Here is a 22,835-nt window from a genome sequence, read left to right as displayed (position 1 = left end):
ACAATAGAGAAAAACTGTCAAATTAAAACTGGTTCTTTGAAAGACAAAGTTCAATTAGCTCACTAGCTAGGATGATTAAGACGAAGAAAGGACACCCTAGCAACTAACATGGTGAGCCAGCACCACGGGTCCCGCACACACAAGGACGACAGGGGGCCTGGAGGGCAGAGACGGGATGGACGACTCCACCAAAGACACAGAACTGACTCGAGGTAGAAAGGCTGTTTCCTCTGATTAGAAAACAGAAGAGGAAGGAACGCTTCTCACTTCATCCTGAGATGAGTACTATCCTGATACCAAACCAGACAAAAGTATCAGACCAGTATGTATCTCAAATACAGACACAAATGCTAAAAAAGATACTAGTAAAGCAAATCCACAATATACATCAGAGAGGAGGACACCACAACCAAGTGGGGTTTATCTTGAGAACATACCTCCTTTGGCTTAATCTTCAAAAGTCAGTCAATGAAATGTACTATATTAACAAACTAGGAAAGAAAAACCATATGATGAGCTTAACAGATTTTAAAAATCATTTAACAAGTATCATGATAAAAACTTTTCAGGAAACTGAAGGGAAAAAAGGAACGCCCCCAACCTGATGAAGAGCAACTATTTTAAAAAATCCATGGTTAACATCACAATTAAAAATTGAAAAAGTGGATGCTTTCCCCCTTAGATGGGAAACAGGTAAGTTGTGTCCATTCTGAACATTTCTAACTAACATTAATGGAAGTCCTAGACACTGAGACAAAGCCAAGAAACTAAATGTTCCTAGAGTGGACAATTTGGAAAGAAAAGTAAAATTTTATTCATAGACAACATGGTCATGCACTTGGAAATCTTACAGAATCTACCAAAAAGGCTACTAGAATTAATGTAAGGTCAATATATAAGAATCAACTATGTTCCTAAAGATTAGCAATAAACAACTGGGAAAAAATTTAAATATCACTTGTAATAGCATCTAAAAATATAACATATTTTGAGATAATTTTAACAAAATATGTGCGATACCTGTACACTGAAGGCTACAAACACAGTGCTGAAAAAAAATTTTTAAGTGCTAAGTAAATGGAGAGATATACCATATTTATCAATTGAAATGTACAACACTGTTAAGAGGCCAATTCTCTCCAAACTGATCTAGAGTCAATGAAATACCAATCAAAACCCAGCAGGAATTTTGGTAGAAATTAACAAGTGGATTTTAAACTATACATTAAGATGCAAAGGAGCTAGAATAGGTAAGGCAATTTTTAAAATGAAGAGCTGAGGGCAAACTACAGTCCACAATTTTAAGGTTTATTATAAAACCACATATTAAAAACCCACATATATAAAATCATGACAGTGTGGTACTGGTATAAAGACAGAAAAAGCATTGGAACAGCATACAGATCCCCAAAGTAGACCCCTCTCATATGTGGTCCACCATATGCGGTCCATCTTCATTAAAGATGCCAAAGAAACTGGAGTGGGTATTACATGATCCTGGAACAACTGGACATCCATACACAGAAAAGTAAACTTAGATTATATCTTTCATTGATACTAAATTTAACTCAAAATGGATCATGTACCTAAACATAAAACTTAAAACTACAAAATTCTAGGAGAAAATATAGGAGAAAACCGTTAGATCTTGGATCAGGAAAGTATCTACTAGATATGACACAAAAATAGAATCCATGGAAGAAAAAAATGGTAAACTGGACTTCATCAAAATGAAAGACTTCTCCTCTCACTATCAGAGGATGAAAACACAAGCCACAGACTGGGAGAAAAAAAAATTTATAAACCTGATAGAGAACTTATATCCAGACTATATAAAGAACTCTGAAAACTTAAGAAAACAAACACATTTTAAAAAACAAGCAAAAGATTTGAACAGACCCTTGTAAAAAGATATAAAATGGGAAATAAGCACATGAAAAGATGCTAAACAGCATCAGTCACTAGGGAGATGCAAAGTAAAACTAGAAGGAGACTCCTCTGCACAACTACAAGGACGGTCAACATATAAACCAACACCAACTCCTGGCAAGGATGTGGGGACTGGGACTCTCATCACTAATACCTGGGAGGTGAAATGGTACAACCACTGGGAATTAAGTTTGGCAGTTTACTTTTTTAAAAATATTTATTTATATTTATTTATTTGGCTGTGTGGGGCCTTAGTTGCACCATGCGGATCTTTTACTGCAGTGCACGTTTCTCTAGCTGTGGCTGCAGTGCTGGGGCTCAGTAGTTGTGGCCGCAGTGCTGGGGCTCAGTAGTTGTGGCCGCAGTGCTGGGGCTCAGTAGTTGTGGCCGCAGTGCTGGGGCTCAGTAGTTGTGGCTGCAGTGCTGGGGCTCAGTAGCTGTGGCTGCAGTGCTGGGGCTCAGTAGCTGTGGCTGCAGTGCTGGGGCTCAGTAGCTGTGGCTGCAGTGCTGGGGCTCAGTAGTTGTGGCTGCAGTGTGCTGGGGCTCAGTAGTTGCAGCATGTGGGATCTGAGTTCCCTGACCAGGGACTGAACCCATGTCCCCTGCACTGCAAGGCAGATTCTTAACCACTGGGCAACGAGGGTAGACCCAGTTTGGCAATTCCTTTAAAAACTAAAATGTTCCCTGGTGGCTCAGATGGTAAAGTGTCTACCTGCAGTGCAGGAGACCCGGGTTCAATCCCTCAGTTGGGAAGATCCCCTGGAGAAGGAAATGGCAACCCACTCCAGTACTCTTGCCTGGAAAATTCCATGGACTGAGGAGCCTGGTAGGCTACAGTCCATGGAATCACAAAGAGCTGGACACGACTGAGCAATTTTACTTTCTTTCTTTCAAACCTACTGTATGATCCAGCTATTCTACTCATAGATACTGACCTAAAAGAAATGAACATGTATGTCCACACAAACACTTCTAAAGGAACAGTCACAGTGGCTTTATTTCTAACAGCCAAAAAATGGAAACACCCAAAATACCCATCAGTAGGTAAAAAGATAAACTATGGTACATCTATAGGATGAAATCTCAAATCTATAGGATGTGAGAGTCGGTCCACAACAAAAGTTGAGCACGGAAGAACTGATGCTTTTGAACTGTGGTGTTGGAGAAGACTCTTGAAGAGTCCCTTGGACTGCAAGGAGATCAAACCAGTCAATCCTAAAGGAAATCAGTCCTGAATATTCATTGGAAGGACTGATGCTCAAGTTGAAGCTCCAACACTTTGGCCAGCTGACGTGAAGAGCTGACTTATTGGAAAAGACCCTGATGCTTGGCAAGACTGAAGGCAGGAGGAGAAAGGGACCACAGAGGATGGGATGGTTGGATGGCATCACTGACTCGATGGACATGAATTTGAGCAAGCTCCAGGAGGTGGGATGGACAGGGAAGCCTGTCATGCTGCAGTCCATGGAGTCCCAAAGAGTCAGACACGACTGAGTGACTGAACTGAACTGATAAGATGAAATGCAGGGATATTTCATCTCCCAAGAAAAGGGATGACCTACGATACATGCAAGAACATGGATGAATTTCAAAATAATTGTGCAGCGTGGCAGAAGCCAGACAATAAAAAGTAAATGCTGAGTGATTCTATTCATATAAAATCCTAGAAAATGCTAACTACTTTACACAGTGTTAGGAAGTAAATCAGTGGTTGCCTGAAGGGATGCCAAAAAGGGCAGCAAGCAGCTGTTACAAAAGTGCACAAGGAAGTAAGTTTCCAGGAGCTCCAGGTATAGTGGCTACAGTATAAATGTACATATATCTTCAAGCTTATAAAACTGTCAAGCCTTCCCTGGTGGTCCAGTGGCTACGATTCCACGCTCCAATGCAGCGAACACAGGTTCAGTCCCTGTCAGGGAACCAGATTCCGCATGCTACAACTAAGAGTTCACATGCCAACAAAGACTGCAGATTTCACGTGATGCAATTTAAGACCTGGTGCAGTCAAATAAACAAAATTTTTTAAAAAGCTTATAAAATTATACACTTTAATACACACAGTAGATGATGTCATTTACACCTCAACTAAGTTCTCAACAATTTTTAAATATAATGAATAACAAGTTAATTTTTTTTTTAATCTACATAACCAACAGGAAGACTGCTTCATGTTGACTCCGTTTCTCCTCTTGTATCTGAATAAGGAACTGAATGACACCAACAAAATCAGACCAACTGCTCAGGAGCCTAGAAACACATTAAGGTCTCAGATCTAAGAACTGCTGGATTGTTCTGCAACTCAAATTTGGCACATTGGAAGAAAAACTTGATGTGATTTTGATAAAAGACACTGGAAACTGTTTCAAAAGGAAACGGTACAAGCGCGGGAGACTCACGCTGACATCTCTTGGCCTGCACGTGAGAAAGCACGACTGACCGGGGCTGCTGCGGCTGGCTGCACTTGCAGTCCTGGGTCCACCTAGAGAAACTTCTGCAGCTTCTCCTCTTCCCACAGTACCACAGATCCAAACCTTGTGCAGCAACTTAAATGTGCAGGCACTTTCCTCCCTCCTTCTCCTCCTTCCCGACTTGACCTATTCCTGATCATTTCTCCACATGATACACACATGGGCAGTCTAAATGCACCAGGGCTGCACCTGACGGCTGGCTCACCAGGTACAGTGAGATCCAGGCCTGTGCTCCGCTGTCTCAAAGCAGGAAGAGAGGCATGCTTACCACCTGCCGTCTCTAGGACACTCCCGCGGCACCCCCGAGGGACTCCTCTCACGGAGGCCAGCTGCGGACGCTCACAGTATGCGTGCTGATGCTGCACGAGGCCCGTGGTGACATCAGGAGGGGCAGAGTGCAGATCTGCTTTTGAAACACAAACCCAAAATAAAAGTGGCTGTTAATTCAAAAGAACATGAACATTAAGTCGCTGTTCAAACTCCATTCAATTGAAGCTTCAGTAGCTGAGCTCTAAGCAAGGAACGTGGCATTCCAATTGACTCTGTCTGCCTGGCTGACCGAGACATTAGGTGCTGTGAACTCTGAACTCTGGACACGGCCTGAACAGTTCTGCGTGCACGTGGTCATCCAGTTCTCAGAGGGAACTAGGCCAGAAACACCAACCACAGCACAGAATGGCCGTGAGGAATACACCTTTCCCAATTTGGCCTAAGGAGGTTTTACTTAGAAATCTCCCTTAATGAAGCAGAAATATATTTTTAATCAATAATATTTTTTGTTATATTATGAAAAAACAGCCAGGCTTCTATAAACTACCTCTACTCCCCTAAAAAGCAAGTTGAATGCCATGCAGACACAAACCTTGGCAATCTTCACAGAATAAACCTACACAGATTAAAAACTATCCCTAGAGTCAGTTCAACAGGTCCCATTACTAAGAGGCTGCAGTCAGGTTCTTAAGACAGAATGTACTCACCTCACATTTAAAGACAAACTATGGTAGATACAAAAAGTATTTAAATCACTCCTTTCGTGGTCTGAATGTCCATTCTGGGCTCCATTCTCACCATGTGGCATGTTTACCTGTTCTGATACTGGGTGACTGCCGCTAGAGCATCACTGCTACAACTCAGTCTTCTACCAGGAAAGAGTTTGGACCTAGCGTGACACTCGTCCACTCTCGAGAATGGATACTGCTCTGTAATCTCTTTAGTCTTCAAATGAATGTTCCCACCATCACAGGTTTTGATACTGATTTTTTATCTATCATTTCATAACCTAGAAAGTCTGCAATCTAAAATTTTTTTTAATATGTAGAAAGATGAATTTATATGGAAGCAAAACACAAACTTACTACACAAACTTACAAAGCAGAAAACACCATTTGGAAAAACCTAACTTTAATGACAAGAGTTTTCACATCTTTGACAAAGCTAGATATTAATGAAATCAGCATTTTAAAGTATGCTTACCACAGAATTCTTTCAGTTTAAAAAGAAATCTCTCCTCTTTTCCAATCTAGCAAAAATGAGAGATTTTAACTATATTCATGAAAAAAGGTATAAATGGTAATTCTCAACTACAAAGTAACTTTTTAAATAGTTGCATAAAAATAAACAAACTACACTCCAAAATGAACTACTGTAATTAAATGTACTGCTTTTAAATATAGGTACTTAATTTATGTCCAAATGTTTTATGCACATGATTTTCCTAACCCCAAACTGAAAACGATAAATTTTTTTTTAACATTTCCTACCTATAATTTTTTTTACAGTTATCTTCTTTCTATATTTCTTTCCTTAGCCCAAATTGAAGAATTCTCCTAGTGTCAGAAACTAAAACAAAGGATGACTTTTATAACAAGAAGAGGGAAGTGGGATAGTTTTCAGATTTAAAATTCAGGTCACATGAGAAGTGCATGAAGGCTACAGACAACAGTGAGGTATACGTACAGAGCAAGTCAGGCTTTGGGACTACGAGAACTAATCACATAACACGCATGTGAGCACAGGTGAGCAGGAGGGAGGGAGAGCGGCTCAGCCACACCTGCAGGAGTCAGGAGCCCAGCAGCCACAGAGGCAACAACCCACCTTGAAGCCTTTACAGCCAGGACCTTTCCTAGAAAAGAGACTCCCACTCAGACTCACCTTACAACTCTGTGAAGTCAAGGGCTGTCCGGTTAGACATTTTGAACTACGGTCAGTTTTTCAAGCTAAATATGCTTCTCTTTCTAACCCACCAGGAAGCTGTGTTTATAACAGCTCAGCAACAGCTCATACAACCAAACAGTGACGGCTCTGCCCTACTTCCCTCACTGTGGGACCCAGAACAGAGCTGCGGAAAGCTGGATCAAGCAAGAAGAAAACACCCGAATGCTGCCGCTTCCCTCACAGTGGAGGTACTTGTGCATTTCCAAACAGTGCAATCGCCATGACAAACAGCAAAAATGCGTCCACCTAACGCTGTTTTCAAGCTCTCCCCTGTGAAACCCCTTGAGAACAGGCTGTAATCACCAGCCATTTGTAGAATCCCCAGGAGAGTGACCACAACAATCCTGGCGGGTGTTTCCAGAGGAGCCTTCTCTCATAAAGCAAACTGCCCAGGATGGCCCTGACAGCACTATCCCAGCTCCTCCACGTGGTAGGAGCAGGTCAAGGCATCGTGAGTTCTCACCTAAGAAGACATCACGAGCTCGACAGAAATGTACAGACGTTGGCACTGACTCAATCAGTAACAACGAAGAGCATCAGTGATGTGCCCACAGAGGAAATGAAGGCGTCGGTCACTTACAACACCCAGTCCAGCCAAATGACCAGTATCTTGCACGGAGCGGCTTAGCACCTGAGACCAGCACATGCCTGGGGGGCACTTAACCTGCTGGGACCCCATCAAAAACACTGGCCTGTCATGGGTGCACCGCAGATGCACCATTCTGATTTTAGCAGAACAGCAACTAGCAGCAAAGAAAAGGAACAGGAATCAGAAAGCTATGGGTCAGCCTGGCTCCACCACAGCCAGCTGTGTGGTCTCAGCCAGGGCAGTCCCCGACTGAGCTCTTGCTCCTCGTCAGATGTCCCCCAACATCAGCGATGCACCACACCAGGAGTACACTTCTAAGGCACTCCTGCCACAATGCATGTGTGCTTCACATGCCAGCTAAGTTACTATTTTTGCATCAAAAAATATGACTTCAAATGGTGAAAGCTTTGCAACGTTTTCCTCTCTAAGATTAATATAATTTAAAGGACTGGGTGACTTGGGAAAGGTCTAGGCATCTTTATGACTGAGCTGTGACTTACATCTCTTTTCAGACTGAGGACTGTCTAATCCTGTGTGTAGAGGAAGAAAGGCTCTTCATGGCTGCAGCCCAGCCCCACCTTGGGACACCCAGTGCAGGGACAACTGAGGGCTGAGGCTGTGCACACAAGGAAGGAACAAAAGACCGTGTTGCAGGTGGCAGGCCACCTAATGGCCAGGGACTGTCCACCTGTGCCAGCTGCCCCTCCAGAGCAGAAGGAGCAGCTGTTGTCGAGGTCTCCAGGGGAGGCCCACCCAGGGTCTGGGGCTGCCAAACCACAGAGGCACCAGAAACCACTTGTTACCAAAAGGACATTTTCCACACAAAGAGGAGAAGGTGGGTCTGAGGAGCGGCGGGGGCTCCTCTGCCTGGAGGGGTCCCCGCAGCTGTACTGACCTACGCGGGCGAGGGCCGCGGGGCCGGCAAGCGCGGCGGCAGCACTGGGCGTGGCGGCAGGCTGCCCTCCCGGGTGAGATGAGGTGGAGGATGCGGAGGATGAGGTGGACGAGCCCTGAATGGCCGGGTCGGGCCAGGGCTCGATGCTGGGGCGGCTCTGCAGCGGAGCGGAGGCCAGTTGCCCGGGGCGCTGTAAAGAGCCCTCATCTTCTGAGGCAGATGACGTGTCTGTGTCAAAATAACGACGACAGGCATGAGGGGGGCATCCTTGGGGGCAGGGTTCCCACACCGGCCCAGCCTGCGCCCTGTGCACCCGCACATCCAGGAGGGCCTGCGTGTGACTGACCGTGAGACCCAGTGCTGCTCGGAAGCTGGCTTCACCCTGGGCTCCCCTGAAGAACTCGGTCACAGGGCGCCATGCCCAGGAGTGCAGCTGGTCCAACCCTGACCGCTTTAGTGCATGCTGTGGGGCCCTGGGGGCCCCAAATAGCAGAGGTAACCTATGCCCTGTGGGTGCCTGATCCCAGCGAGGCCTTGCCCAGCACCTGCGCACCCTGGAGGACATGCCTGAGCTCTGAGAAGAGCCCCACCTCGGGCAATAAAATTAACCTGAAACCTGGTTCTGTCAAGTCTGCATTTTATCATGGGTTTCATTATTATTGGGAAGTTCTTTAAAAAACCGGGTAGTATCTATGGTTATATTTGGTAGAAAATAATTTGACATAAATTTCTAAGGCTTTTTTTGAACAACATAAACTTTTTTTAAGTCAGGAAGCATCATCAAAACACCACACTATCCTGTTGACCTGGTGTGGCTGGTGTTTACCACGTCGACGAACCAAACACGCATGTCACCAGCTTTGTGACTTCAATAACCAAACAGGCAGCACTGTGCTCCCAGCACCTGGATGAGCTTTCCAGGAAACTTAAAACTCACTAACTATCCTGAAGAGAGGCCGCATTAAGAGTTTTCATTTCTAATGGTAATGAAACAACAAAAACAAATCAAAAACCCTCAAAATGGCCTTATTCTTTCCCATTTAAGACTCGGTAACAACATAACACATAATATTGGGTTGGCCAAAAAGTTCGCTGCTTTTTCTGTAAGATGGCTCTAGTCATGCTTAGTTGTCTTCAACTTCATTCAAGACAATTTTGTTAGACTGTATTGTGACAGCTGTCATATCAGCACTCATTAAAAAAAAAACTTATCAAAACTAGTGAATTTTTATGTAGCAACTTTAATATTGAAGATGGAAGAGAAAAAGCAACATTTTCACATATTATGCTTTATTATTTCAAGAAAGGTAAAAATGCAACTGAAATGCAAAAACGGATCTGTGCAGTGTATAGAGAAGGTGTTGTGACTGATCAAACATGTCACAAGTGGTCTGCAAAGTTTCACGAGGGAAATTTCTTGCTGGATGATGCTCCATGGTCAGGTAGACCAGTTGAAGTTGATCATGATCAAATTGAGACATTAACTGAAAACAATCAGCGTTTGAGACATACACAAAATATCCAAATTAAGTGCTGAAAATAATTTGCACCAGTTCTGTTACATTCATCAATTTGATGTTTGGGTTCCACATTAGTTAAGAAAAAAAAAAACAAAAAAAACTCCTTGACTGTATTTCCACATATGATTCTCAACTTAAACACAATGAAAACATTCCATTTTTAACATAAACTGTGACAGGCGATAAAAAGTGGATCTTGTACAATAATAGGGAATGGAAGAGATCACGTGGCAAGCGAAATGAACCACCACCAACTACACCCAAGACTGGTCTTCATCCAAAGAAGATGATATTGTGTACATGGGAGGAGTGGAAGGGAGTCCTTTATCATGAGCTCCTTCCGGAAAACAAAACAATTAATTGCAACAAGGACTGCTCCCGATTAGACCAAGTGAAAGCAGCACTCAACAAAAAGCATCCAGAATTAGTCAGGAGAAAACACATCAGCTTCCATCAGGATAACACAAAACTGTATGTTTATTTGATGACCAGGCAAAAACTGTTACAGCTTGGTTGGGAAGTTCTGATTTATCTGCCATATTCACCAGACACTGCACCTTTGGGTGTCCATTTATTTTGGGCTTTACAAAATTCTCCTAATGAAAAACTTTTCAGTTCCCTGGAAGACTGTATAAAAGGCATCTGGAATAGTTCTTTGATCAAAAAGATGACAAGTTTGGGGAATGGAAATATGAAATTTTCTGAAAAATAACAGAAGGTAGTGGAACAAAACGGTGACTACATTGTTCAACAAAGTTCTTGGTGAAAGTGAGAAATGTGTCTTTTTTCTTAAAAAAACTGAAGGAACTTTTTGACCAACTCAAGGAGAATAATTTTAAATTTCTGAATTCAGGGAACTCTGTCACCCCATAAAGCACTTACTGCAGGTTCCTCTCTTTACTAAAAGACACAAATTACATCTTAGTGAAAAAATTAAAATCTATATAGACGATCTATTGAAAGCAAGCCCACTGCATGCACAGAAATGTGCATGAGCACACACACACTCCTCACCACAATCAGAAGCCTGCTCCATCTCAACGGGAAACCCTGCCCAAGCCGCCCCAACCCTGCCCAGGCCATCCCGACCCTAACCAGTACCTGGGGGTGTATAGGCCTCCACAGACGCGTGCGTGAGGACAGAGCGCCTCTTGGATGGCATGGGCATCTTCCTCTCTTTGTATTTGGCCAAAGCTGCCTGCACGGCCTCGGTGTGAACATCTGCACAGAAATAACAGCAGCAAAAGCACCTGTTACAAGATTCCTGATGAAGGAACAAAACCATGGTTCATGTTTTTAATCTGTTTTCATTGAGTATAAAAGGAACACAATATATAAAGGTATAAAAGGAATACATGTGGGTCCACACATCGGTCCCAGATTTCTACAAATATTCCTTGGTTTATAGATTCAACTTTGCAAGTATTTTCAGATTTAAACCGAGAAATCCCCAAAACTGAAAATAAAATGAATCAGATGGACCCAAGGCACTCTGATTATATGGTATAAACCACTACAAGCAGCACTAAAGCTCTGTGGTCATATCATCTGAGCTGTTGTCCTGGTCAAGCCCCAGGATGGGCAAAGCCATACAAGGAACCAAGCTCTCCCTGTAGTCGCATGGCCAGGGGGTGGTGGGGGTCCCGTCACACCACCACACTTGTGGTCAAGTACAAGAGAGCCAACGAAGAGGGGCCTGATGGCCTCACCCCATCATCCCTCCTAGAAACCAAGATGCTCACAAGGCAGAGAAGGGATACACACAGAGACTCCAGAAGTGAGGGGAACACTGCAGTCCTGAATCTGAATGGAAATTATCAGCATGAACACACGTGGAATTTTATCTTTAAATAGCATGTCTTAATTCAGTCCCTAAAAATGTCTAGAAACGACCGGCCCAAGGGCAATGAGCACTCCTACCATCCAGGCTGCAGTCTTACAACACTGTCCTCACTGTGAGCACCCTGAGAAATGTGGGTTCCAGGGTGCAAGAAGTGGCAGAGGAGCCTAGAATATCTCATCCTACCAACCAACAAGTTCCTGGCCAGCAACCCAATGCTGGAGCCGACGTGGAAGCACTCCCAGAGAAAAAGGTTGGGGCAGTCTGAACACCACCAAGGACAAAAACAAGATCAGAGAAAAGGAAGGAAGAAAAAGAGGAAGCAAAACTAACTGGCTGCCACTGGAGGATGCCAGTGACAGGAGCTACTGTTTTGAAAAAGATTAAATGGATGGAAAGAACCGAGCATCTTTCTGGGTTCTCCTGTGCTGTGTGATGAGCACAAGCTGCTTGCTCTCCCCAGAACTGGTCCAGCCGTCCTGCCACCAAATCCACCCTAATGAACCAAGGGATCGACCCTGCCAGCATCCCAGGGAGGAGAGAGACACAGGCCTGCAGTGCCTGTGGTGGGAAAACACTGCCCCCGAGGTGACCTGCTAGAGCCATGGAGCCAGGAGCAGCCAGACCACAGCCAAGGCCCCAAGACCAAGTTATCAGTGCTGGAAACACATATCAACAACCTGTGATATGCACATCTTATTTGGAACCTGGGTCCAAACTGTTTTATAAAGCCTCAAAACACTTGGGTATTTGATACTAAGGAATTAATGCTGATTATTCTGTGACAATGGAGCTATCTTTTAGAGATACATGCACTCTTTTCAGATATAGAAACCAAGACTATTATGACATCTAAGTAAAGTAACATGATCTCTGAGATTTGCTTCAGAATCACACAAGAAGGAAGAAGCAGCTGGGGCTGATGAAGAAGCCAAGACTGAGCCTGAGCACGGTGGGAACCGTGGCACTGGGCAAGTCCAGGGCTCAGTACAACACCAAGTCCACCTTTGTATGCGTTCACATTTTTCCCCAACAAAATGTTTTTAAATAGCATTTAAAAACTTTATAGTAAAATGGCTCATAGGGTACTAAGGATGAAAAATTTACATAGGCATATTACAATAAAATTTACAAACATCAGCGATAACCAGTCAATCCTAAAAGCTTCTAGAGAAATAGTCTTGAAGGATCAGGAAAGAGGCTAACTTTCCCAATGGTAATCACCAAATACAAGGCAACACAGCTGAAGAAATGAGCTTAGAACCTATAATTTTATATCCAGCCAAAGCACCATTTAAACTTCAGGGCCTAATAAAAATACTCCCAGACATACAACCAAAATACTCATGAAAGACTGTGTTCAGAAGAGAGACAAACCTGGGAGCCCCTGCAATAGATTTGGCTTGACTGTGAGCACAGACTTTTTACACTGTGGCTGCCTTAGAAACAAACAAAAACCTAAGTACAGATAACAGTCAAGAACTAAAAATCTAAACAATACCAACATTATAGGATATAAACCAACAGATCCAAGAAGTTCAACAAACCCCAAGCACAAGAAACAAAGAAACTTATACCAAGTCACATAATAATCAAATCACTCAAAACCAGCGATAAAGAGAAAAACCGTAAAAGTGCCGGAGGGAAGAAAGGCACAGTATATACAAGGGAACAACGATAAGGAATAAACCTGGACGAATAACAGTGGATATACCGACGTGAACAATGACTGCTAAGCTGCCATCATTAGGAGCGCTGGCGCTGCCATGACAACAGATGAATCCATCAAGAGAACAGAATGGAGTCCAGAAAGAGTCAGCCATGAGCAGCTGCCTTTAGACAAAGGAGCAAGGGCATGGGGACAACAGGAATCCCCAATGCAAGAAAGGCAGTTTTCTACCACACCCTGAAATTAACAAAATCTAAACCACAGACCTAAAGGTAAAAACCTAAAACTACAAAACTTCTAGAAGAAAACACAGGTAAGAATCTTTGTGACCTTGGGTTTGGCACATATTTCTTAGATATAAGAACAAAAGCACTATTCAAGAAAGAAAAGGAAGTGATAAGCCAGTTTTCATTAAAATTAAAACCTTCTGCTACAAAAGCCACTATAAGAGAATTCAAAAAGAAGACAAAGCCTTGGAGAAAATACGAGCAAAGAACATTTATGGTAAAGGTCTAGTTTTCAGAAAGTAAAGAACAAGAACCAGATACAGTTCACAAGGGCAGAAAGCACGTCCTCAACGTCAGTTACACGTAAACAGAGGCGACAGGGAACAGGAGGTGAGGACAGGCAGGGGCCTCTGGGTGACCTCACTCAGGGTGACCTCACTCAGGGTGCGCGGACGCGTGTCCATTTTGTGCCCAGGGCTACATCGGTTGAATGCTGATGGGGCCGGTTCCAATGTTGTATGTTACAGGCATCATTGATGTAATCCGAAAAGAAATTATTGTCAGTGTGGGGAAGTTTTTCTTAAACATACATTAATTCGGTAAGAAATTATCTAATCAAAACTTTCCTCAAACCACTTCATCACACTCCCACTTTAATGAACCATTTAAAATCTGGAACCTATTATACAGAGCGAAGTAAGCCAGAAAGAAAAACACCAATACAGTATACTGACGCATATATATGGAATTTAGAAAGATGGTAACAATAACCCTGTATATGAGACAGCAAAAGAGACACTGATGTATAGAACAGTCTTTTGGACTCTGTGGGAGAGGGAGAGGGTGGGATGATTTGGGAGAATGGCATTGAAACATGTATAATATCATATATGAAACGAGTCACCAGTCCAGGTTCGATGCAAGATACTGGATGCTTGGGGCTGGTGCACTGGGACAACCCAGAGGGATGGTACGGGGAGGGAGGAGGGAGGAGGGTTCAGGATGGGGAACGTGTGTATACCTGTGGCAGATTCATGTTGATATATGGCAAAACCAATACAATATTGTAAAGTTAAACAATAAAATTAAATAAAAAAAGAAAATAAATAAAATCTTCATTTAAAAAAAAATTCTTAAAATGGCCATTTCTTTATCTATCTTTAAAGTTTTTCTTCTATAGAAGCTTACTGAGTTTAAATGTAAAAGAAATATTTAATCACACAACAGTGAAAATGTTAAACAAGCCAAAGTGAAAGTGAAGTAGCTCAGTCGTGTCTGACTCTTTGCAACCCCGTGGACTGTAGCCCACCAGGCTCCTTCCTCCATGGGATTCTCCAGGCAAGAATACTGGAGTGGGCTGCCATTTCCTTCTCCAGGGGATCTTCCCGACCCAGGGATCAAACCAGGGTCTCCCACGTGGCAGGCAGACGCTTTAACCTCTGAGCCACCAGGGAAATCCAAAACAAACCAAAGAATGTTCAAAAACTATTGCTATCTAATCTATAACAGGAAGCAGAGGGCTTCTCTGGTGGCTTGGTGGTAAAGAACCCGCCTGCCAGTACAGGAGACACAGGTTCCATCCCTGGTCCAGGAAGACCCCACATGCCTCAAAGCAACTAAACTCGTGCACCGCAACTACTTAGCCTGTGCTCTAGAGCATGGAAGCCTCAACTCCTGAAGCCCACAGACCCTAAAGCCTGTGCTCCACAAAAAGAGAAGCCACTGCAATGAGAAGCCCACGCAGCAACGAGGACTGAGCACAGCCAAAAATAATAAATAAATAAAATGATCATTGGAAGCATGCATTTTTTCAAGGCATGTCCTGATAATGCAAATAAACTGTAGAGACAAATTCAAATATTTATAAAAGCACTAACAGAGTGGCAGAAATCTAATTAGAAGGAAATCTTCAAAATTAGAGAAAAATAAAATACTAAAACACGTAGAGTAGTAGAGTGGTTCCCTATTGGACAACTCCACCAACACCAACCCCAAAGTTCCAGTAGAAAAATGGACACAGACATTTACAGAAATGATTTCCATGGTGAGGAAGATTTTGCTTTCTTCTGAGATGTCTATACGCAGCTGCTCAGAGGAGCATGCTCACACTCCAGGCTACACTAAAACATACTGAGATCTATGAAAGTTTTGTTTTTTTCTTGAAAGCCACGATGCAGTCAGTCATGGTTCAGAGAAGGCCCTTTCCTCAGCAGAGCTGTGGTGTCCAAGCAGAGAACACGGCGCTCCAGGCCCTACCTGACCGGAAGCGCTCGTCCCGGGCGTTGCTGGGCCGTGGCTTGGGCTGCTTGGGCGCGGGGGCCGAGGCTTGTGCGGGCCCAAGGATGCTATTCTCCACTTGCAGGGAGGGGTCTACTCCTGAAACAGTTTCACAGAAACACCGTGAGTAAGCAACCTGCTTTTCCAACAATAGAAAAACCCATGTAGAATAGCACACACCTCTCGCATGCTGCTGCACAGCCCCTGCTGCACAACCACGCACGCCGGGGGCCCCAACGCCCAGAAGACCCTAAATCTGGAGGTCGGGGCCGAGACATCGATGTCAGCTTCCAGCCCCTCCCTGTCAGCAGCCCTGGGCCCCCAGCTTGGTGCACACGGTGCATGGGGCCAGCTCTCTAGGGCCAGCTTTCTCGAACGCCCCTCCCTTCCCCCACACTGGCCCTGGTGTCAGCAAGCCCAGCAGGAAGCAGCCCACAAAGCCATCACCGGGGTGCTGACAGCCACCCTCAGACACAGGAAGAAAGCCGATGAGAAGCTTGGAGGCTTCGGGTGCTAACCACCTGGGCCTGTGACACCTGTGTCTCCAACCTGATGGGCGGCCAGCTCTCTGTGCCTGTTGCAGCCCCATGACTGGCACACCCATGGCCAGCCAACACCCAGGCCATCAGGATGTCATGTGTTGAGTAAAGGACAAGCATGAGCCTGCAGGTCATTTAACAGCGTCCCTGGTCCTGCCTGAGCACTAGATTGTTCCAATATGTCCCAGAAAAACAGCCTTAGCCACCAGCCCTTAGCACTCCCCGAAAAGCAGCAGACTGTCCCCACCTCAGCAGTGGCTACAGGACTGGAAAAGATCAGTTTTCATTCCAATCCCGAAGAATGGCAATGCCAAAGAATGTTCAAACTAACGTACAATTGCACTCATCTCACACACTAGCAAAGTAACGCTCAAAATTCCAAGGCCTCAACAACAGGTGAACCGAGAACTTCCAGATGTTCAAGCTGGATTTAGAAAAGACAGAGGAACCAGAGATCAACTTGCCAACATCCGCTGGATCATCGTAAAAGCAAGAGAATCCCAGAAAAACATCTATTTCTGCTTTATTGACTACAGCAAAGCTTTTGACTGTGTGGATCACAACAAACTGTGGAAAATTCTTCAAGAGATGGGAATATCAGACCACCTTCCCTGCCTCCTGAGAAGTTTGTATGCAGGTCAAGAAGCAACAGAACTGGACATGGAACAACAGACTGGTTACAAATCAGGAAAGAAGTATATCAAGGCTGTATACTGTCACCCTGCTTATTTAACCTATATATACAGAGTACAGAGAAGGCAATGGCAACCCACTTCAGTACTCTTGCCTGGAAAATCCCATGGATGGAGGAGCCTGGTGGGCTGCAGTCCATGGGGTCACTAGGAATCAGACATGACCGAGCGACTTCACTTTCACTTTTCACTTCCATGCATTGGAGAAGGAAATGGCAACCCACTCCAGTGTTCTTGCCTAGAGAATCCCAGTGATGGGGGAGCCTGGTGGGCTGCCATCTTATGGGGTCGTACAGAGTCGGATACGACTGAGCGACTTAGCAGCAGCATACAGAGTACATCATGCAAAATGCTGGGATGGATGAAGCAAAGCTGGAATCAAGACTGCCAGGAGAAATATCAATAACCTCAGATATACAGATGACACCACCCTTATAGCAGAAAGAGAAGAACTAAAGAGCCTCTTGATGAAAGTGAAAGAGGAGAGTGAAAAACCTGGCTTAAAACTCAATATCCAAAAAACGAAGATCATGGCATCTGATCCTATCACTTCATGGCAAATAAATGGGGAAACAATGGAAACAGTGACAGACTTTATTTTGTTGGGCTCCAAAATCACTGCAGATGGTGACCGCAGCCACGAAATTAAAAGACGCTTGCTCCTTGGAAGAAAAGCTATAAACAACCTAGACAGCATGTTAAAAAGCAGAGGCGTTACTTTGCTGACAAAGGTCTGTCTAGTCAAAGCTATAGTTTTTCCAGTATTTAGGTATGGATGTGAGAGTTGGACTATAAAGAAAGCTGAGCGCCAAAGAACTGATGCTTTTGAACTGGTGTGGAGAAGACTTTTGAGAATCCCTTGGACTGCAAGGAGATCCAACCAGTCCATCCTAAAGGAAATCAGTCCTGAATATTCATTGGAAGGACTGATGCTCAAGCTGAAGCTCCAATATTTTCACTACCTAATGCGAAGAGCCAACTCATCAGAAGAGACCCTGATGCTGGGAAAGATTGATGGCAGGAGAAGGGGACAACAGAGGACGAGATGGTTGGATGGCATCACTGACTCAATGGCCATGAGTTTGAGCAAGCTCTGGGAGTTGGTGATGGATGGGAAGCCTGGAGTGCTGCAGTCCATGGGGTTGCGAAGAGTCGGACACGACTGAGTGGCTGACCTGATCTGAACTGCCCTACCTGGGCCTCAGGGGGTCATGACCTCTGACACTGCTCCTGAAAAGGCCACCTGACCCCAGCTCCCTAGGATGACACACAGAAAGGACAGAGCGGGCAGGAGATGTGGGGGCCCTCACTCTGCTGCCTGAGCCTCCAGGCGCCTCTGTGACTGAGGAGCCCCTGGGACACCAGCTCTGGCTCTGCAGACAAGAAGGAGCTGCCCCCAAGACTGGCCGACCTCCAGGTGTGGGCGCAGAATGCTGCCATTGCTGATGTTTATGTACCAGGTTTGGAGTGGTCTTCAAAACTGAACATATACACACATACATGTATGCAACATGCAGCAATACTGATCAGCACTGCTTCTGGTTTTTTGTTTCTTGGACTGACTGGAACAAATTTCCCTAAAATCCATAATGGAGAACACAGAAGCCTATGCATTATGCACTATAAACAGGTATGCTTGCAAAGTGATGTGTAAATATAGGGACATCCTTGCATTTTTATTCCAAAATACAGTGCTTTTATTGAGGTCGATTATTTATTTAAGAAAGATATAAAGCCCAATGGGAAACCACTGGATGAAAGAGTAGGTATATTTTTAGTCTTAACAGGTATCAAGAGAGAACTTCTCAGGCCACAGTGTTCGCATTCCCACAGGGTGCCATTTCCCCATGTCTCTGTCAGCAATGCATGTTACAAATTTTAGAATCTTGCCAATCTGACAGGAGAATGGTTCACTAATTTGCATTCCCAAGGCAATGGCACCCCACTCCAGTACTCATGCCTGGAAAATCTCATGGATGGAGGAGCCTGGTAGGCTGCAGTCCATGGTGTTGCTAGGAGTCGGACACGACTGAGCAACTTCCCTTTCACTTTTCACTTTCATGCATTGGAGAAGGAAATGGCAACCCACTCCAGTGTTCTTGCCTGGAGAATCCCAGGGACAGGGGAGCCTGATGGGCTGCCATCTCTGGGGTCGCACAGAGTCGGACACGACTGAAATGACTTAGCAGCAGCAGCATAACTAGTGAGGTTGAACATACGTTAATGTTTACTGCCCATCCGTATGTCTTATTATTTGAATTTTATTAATTCTATCCAGCTAAGGAGCCCCCAAAGGGCTTCCCAGGTGGCTCAGTGGTAAAGAACCTGCCTGTAATGCAGGAGATGTGGGTTCAATCCCTGGGTCAGGAAGATCCACTGGTGAATGAAATGGCAACCCACTCCAGTATTCTTGCCTAGAAAATCTCATGGACAGAGGAGCCTGGCAGACTACAGTTCACGGGGTTGCAAAAAGTCAGACATGACTGAGCGACTGAGCATGCATGCATGCAAGGAGCCCCCAAAGGACTTGCAGGGAGCCCTGGTCAGCTAGAGGCCCCACCCTACGCTGGACATGCCCCCAGGCCATGGCCAGCCGGCCGCAGCTCAGTCACTCTGCATGCTTCATTTCTAGAGAGACAATCATAACCTGGTTTTTTTTTCCTCAGGTCTCTCATCTTGTCATCACTCAAACATTATTTAATATTCTCCTGAACTTTATAGTATTCTGTAAGTACAAACATACTTAGAGCTTTACTCCTGAAGTTTACGTTCACTAATGCTGCAGAGGAAAGGGGCTCTCACTGTTGCCTCCACAGGCATGGCACCGGTTACTACATAAATCTTCCCTTCTTTGAATTCTCCTGAGTCGTTTCTAGATGCCCTCCCCTTACACTGTTCAGTTGTCCACGTGTCTACCAACACCCTGTGGTTGGCAGTGCCAAGTGAACGTGACCAGGTTCAACACCTCGAAGGCCAAGCCTTTCTCCCTGCTACTCCTCCTCAACAATGTACTAGCTACTCTCAGAACTTTTCTCCTCCAAGTGAGTTATTTCCAATGCCAGGTTTGGGGGAAAAAAAATCAACCACTGCTATTCAGACTGGATTATTTTTGTCACATATTAATTTAGAAACTACTTATGTATGGATGTGAGAGTTGGACTGTGAAGAAAGCTGAGCGCCAAAGAATTGATGCTTTTGAACTGTGGTGTTGGAGAAGACTCCTGAGAGTCCCTTGGACAGCAAGGAGATCCAACCAGTCCATTCTGAAGGAGATCAGCCCTGGGATTTCTTTGGAAAGGATGATGCTAAAGCTGAAACTCTGGTACTTTGGCCACCTCATGTGAAGAGTTGACTCATTGGAAAAGACTCTGATGCTGGGAGGGATTGGGGGCAGGAGGAGAAGGGGACGACAGAGGATGAGATGGCTGGATGGCATCACCGACTCGATGGACGTGAGTCTGAGTGAACTCCGGGAGTTGGTGATGGACAGGGAGGCCTGGCGTGCTGCGATTCATGGGGTCGCAGAGAGTCGGACACGACTGAGCGACTGAACTGAACTGAACTTTTATAATATTAAATTTTGCATTTAAGATACTGGTATATTTCTTCATATTTTAGGATCCTGGTTACTTTTTTCAAATAGATTGTATGATCCTAACATAGATCCTGTGGCTTTCTTGCTAAATGTATTAAAAACATTCGACAGGTTTTTTGCCATTATGAATGTGAGCTGTTTTATTAAGAGAAATATTGCCAGAGAAAAGCCATTGATTCTTACATATTTGTCTTCTATTCAAACCAAGATGCTTACTAATTCTAATAGCCAAGTGAGCAGTCACCCAGCTTTCAACGTATAAAACAACAGCACCTGAGCGAGGATGGGGTCCTGCCGTTTGTCTGGGGTGCTGCCTGGGCACTGGCCTGCAACAGACGGCCTTATGAGCAGCCCAGCGGTCTTCTCGTTTGCCTGCTAACAATTAGGGTTTCCTCTAGTAAAATATTTATGCAAGTCTTTAGCCCATTTTCCTACTGGGCTTTTTTAAAAAAATCACACGGGGGAACTTTCTGGCTCTTTATAAAGTTTAAATTAATTAAAATTAAATTTAAAAAATGCAGTGTCTTAGTCATGCGACCACACCTCAAGTGCTCAGAAGCCATACGTGGGAGGTGCTCCGTGGACTGGACAATGGGGCTGCCGACCATTCCCACTCTGGCAAAAGGTCTCCTGGATGCTGCAACTTCACCGGCTCTGGACTCTAGCCCTTCTTCTTTTATGTATGTTACGATCATCTTCTCCTATACTGTGGCTTGTCTTTAATCTCTTTATGGGAACTTCTGATAAAACATGATTCTTAATTTTAACACACTCTAACTTACCAATCTTTTCCTTTTCAGTTGCTGCTTTTTGGTACCTTCAGGGACTTGAGAAATCCTTCCTCCTGTCTAGAGACGGTGACAGGTTTCATATACAGTCTTCCAAAGGTGCTATAATTTTTGCCTTTCTCACTAAAGCCCTTCATATTTGGTTTCTGTGTCTTAGGGAACTGTGCCGGCATCGTGAGCTGCAACACCAACCCCACCATAAACCTGGTCCCCACAGCCATACGTGTCTGTCTGGGTCCATGTTCTGTTTGTGAATCGAGCTATCTACCCTTGTGCGAAACCAGGCTGTCTTAATGACAGTTTGCTATTAACTCCTCATATCATAACCAGCAAAGCCTCCAACCTCATTCTTCCTTTTTATCATTATTTTGAATCCCTTAGCCCTTTAAACTTACATATAAAATACTTAACTTCTTTTTTTTGCCTTGCTGCACAAGCCACATGGGATCTTAATTCCCTGACCAGGGATGGAACCTGTACGCCCTGGAGTGGAAGCATGGAGTCTTAACTGCTGGACTGCCATGGAAGTCTCAAACTTCTACATAAATTTTAAAATCAGCTTCTTAAATTCCACCCCCAAAAACTGTGCTGAAAACACTGAAGGTGCTGACTCTGAAGATCAATATAAGGTGGGAGAACTCACATCTTTATAATTTGTGTTCCAAACCTAAGTAAGGAAATGTTCTTTCCTAAAATCATAAAAATAATCATGGTCTATGATAATAAAAATAACATAAATCCTATTTGGGGATGAAATCTATACCAAACCAGAGACATAAACTTTAATCTATGACTTTGGATTTTATAATTTAATATTAGACACATTATTTTCCCAGCCCTTATTAATAAAATATGAAACTACCAAAGTCAAACTCTAATACCAATTTTTAAATCAGTTTTATAAGACCTATGTTAACCTCACCTTGAATGAGGGGTACGCAGCGTGCAAGCAGCTTTGCCCTTTTCTTTTCATATCCTTTTTGAGTGATGTCACCTAAAACAACAATAGAAAAATAGAATCACATTTCTTCTAAAGTTTCCCAAAATTTTTAATTAAAAGTTCATTCATAATGGAAAAACTGGAAACACTTAGGTCCTTCAACTGGTGACTGAATAAAGAAAGGACGAGGTGTGCCCACAGGCAGTGCTGCTCAGCAGTGAGGAGGAGCAAACTGCTGGCAGACAGTAGTCTGGGTGGGCCTTACGGGCATACAGCTAAGTGACAGAAGCCAGGCTCCAGAAGTTCCCAGTGGAATGGTTCCGGTCACATGACACCTGGAAAAGACACTGTTACAGGCAGCGGCAGACTGCTGCCACGGGAGGGGCTTAGGGAGGACTGACCAGAGTGGGACGAGGGAATCCTGCGGGGGGTGAAGCTGGTCCACGCTGTGATCGTGGTGCTGGTTCTACGATGACAAGTTGGTCCCGAGCTCACAGAACTACACCCCAGGAAGGCTGAGTCCAGCAGTATGTAAACACTTCAATATCCAAAATCTGAGATCAGCATCTTGGGGGAGCATGTTGGAACTATAGACTCTGAGGCCACACCCCAGACTGACAATCCGATGTGCATTTCACTGGATGCCCACGTTA

At 44.4% G+C, this 22,835-nt stretch overlaps 1 protein-coding gene across 5 annotated transcripts in view; it reads right to left on the bottom strand.

Moving 5' to 3' along the window:
• Positions 1-22,835, bottom strand: part of DIP2A (disco interacting protein 2 homolog A) — a 113,190-nt gene that overhangs the window by 70,816 nt on the left and 19,539 nt on the right. For 2 of the 5 annotated variants that reach the window (XM_055569881.1, XM_055569886.1), the window contains exons 2-6: positions 22,165-22,236; positions 15,608-15,727; positions 10,717-10,836; positions 8,096-8,323; positions 4,666-4,803 (exon numbers count right to left, since the gene is read on the bottom strand). In XM_055569881.1, coding sequence (XP_055425856.1) covers positions 4,666-4,803; positions 8,096-8,323; positions 10,717-10,836; positions 15,608-15,727; positions 22,165-22,236 — 678 coding nt within the window. The remainder of the gene's footprint in view (positions 1-4,665; positions 4,804-8,095; positions 8,324-10,716; positions 10,837-15,607; positions 15,728-22,164; positions 22,237-22,835) is intronic. The other 3 variants (XM_055569882.1, XM_055569885.1, XM_055569884.1) reach the window with 3 other exon arrangements.

This window comes from Bubalus kerabau, chromosome 2 (assembly GCF_029407905.1).
Source record: "Bubalus kerabau isolate K-KA32 ecotype Philippines breed swamp buffalo chromosome 2, PCC_UOA_SB_1v2, whole genome shotgun sequence".
Lineage (NCBI taxonomy): Eukaryota > Metazoa > Chordata > Mammalia > Artiodactyla > Bovidae > Bubalus > Bubalus kerabau.
The sequence above is the reverse complement of the archived record's forward strand: the minus strand, read 5'-3'. Positions and strand labels throughout refer to the sequence as shown.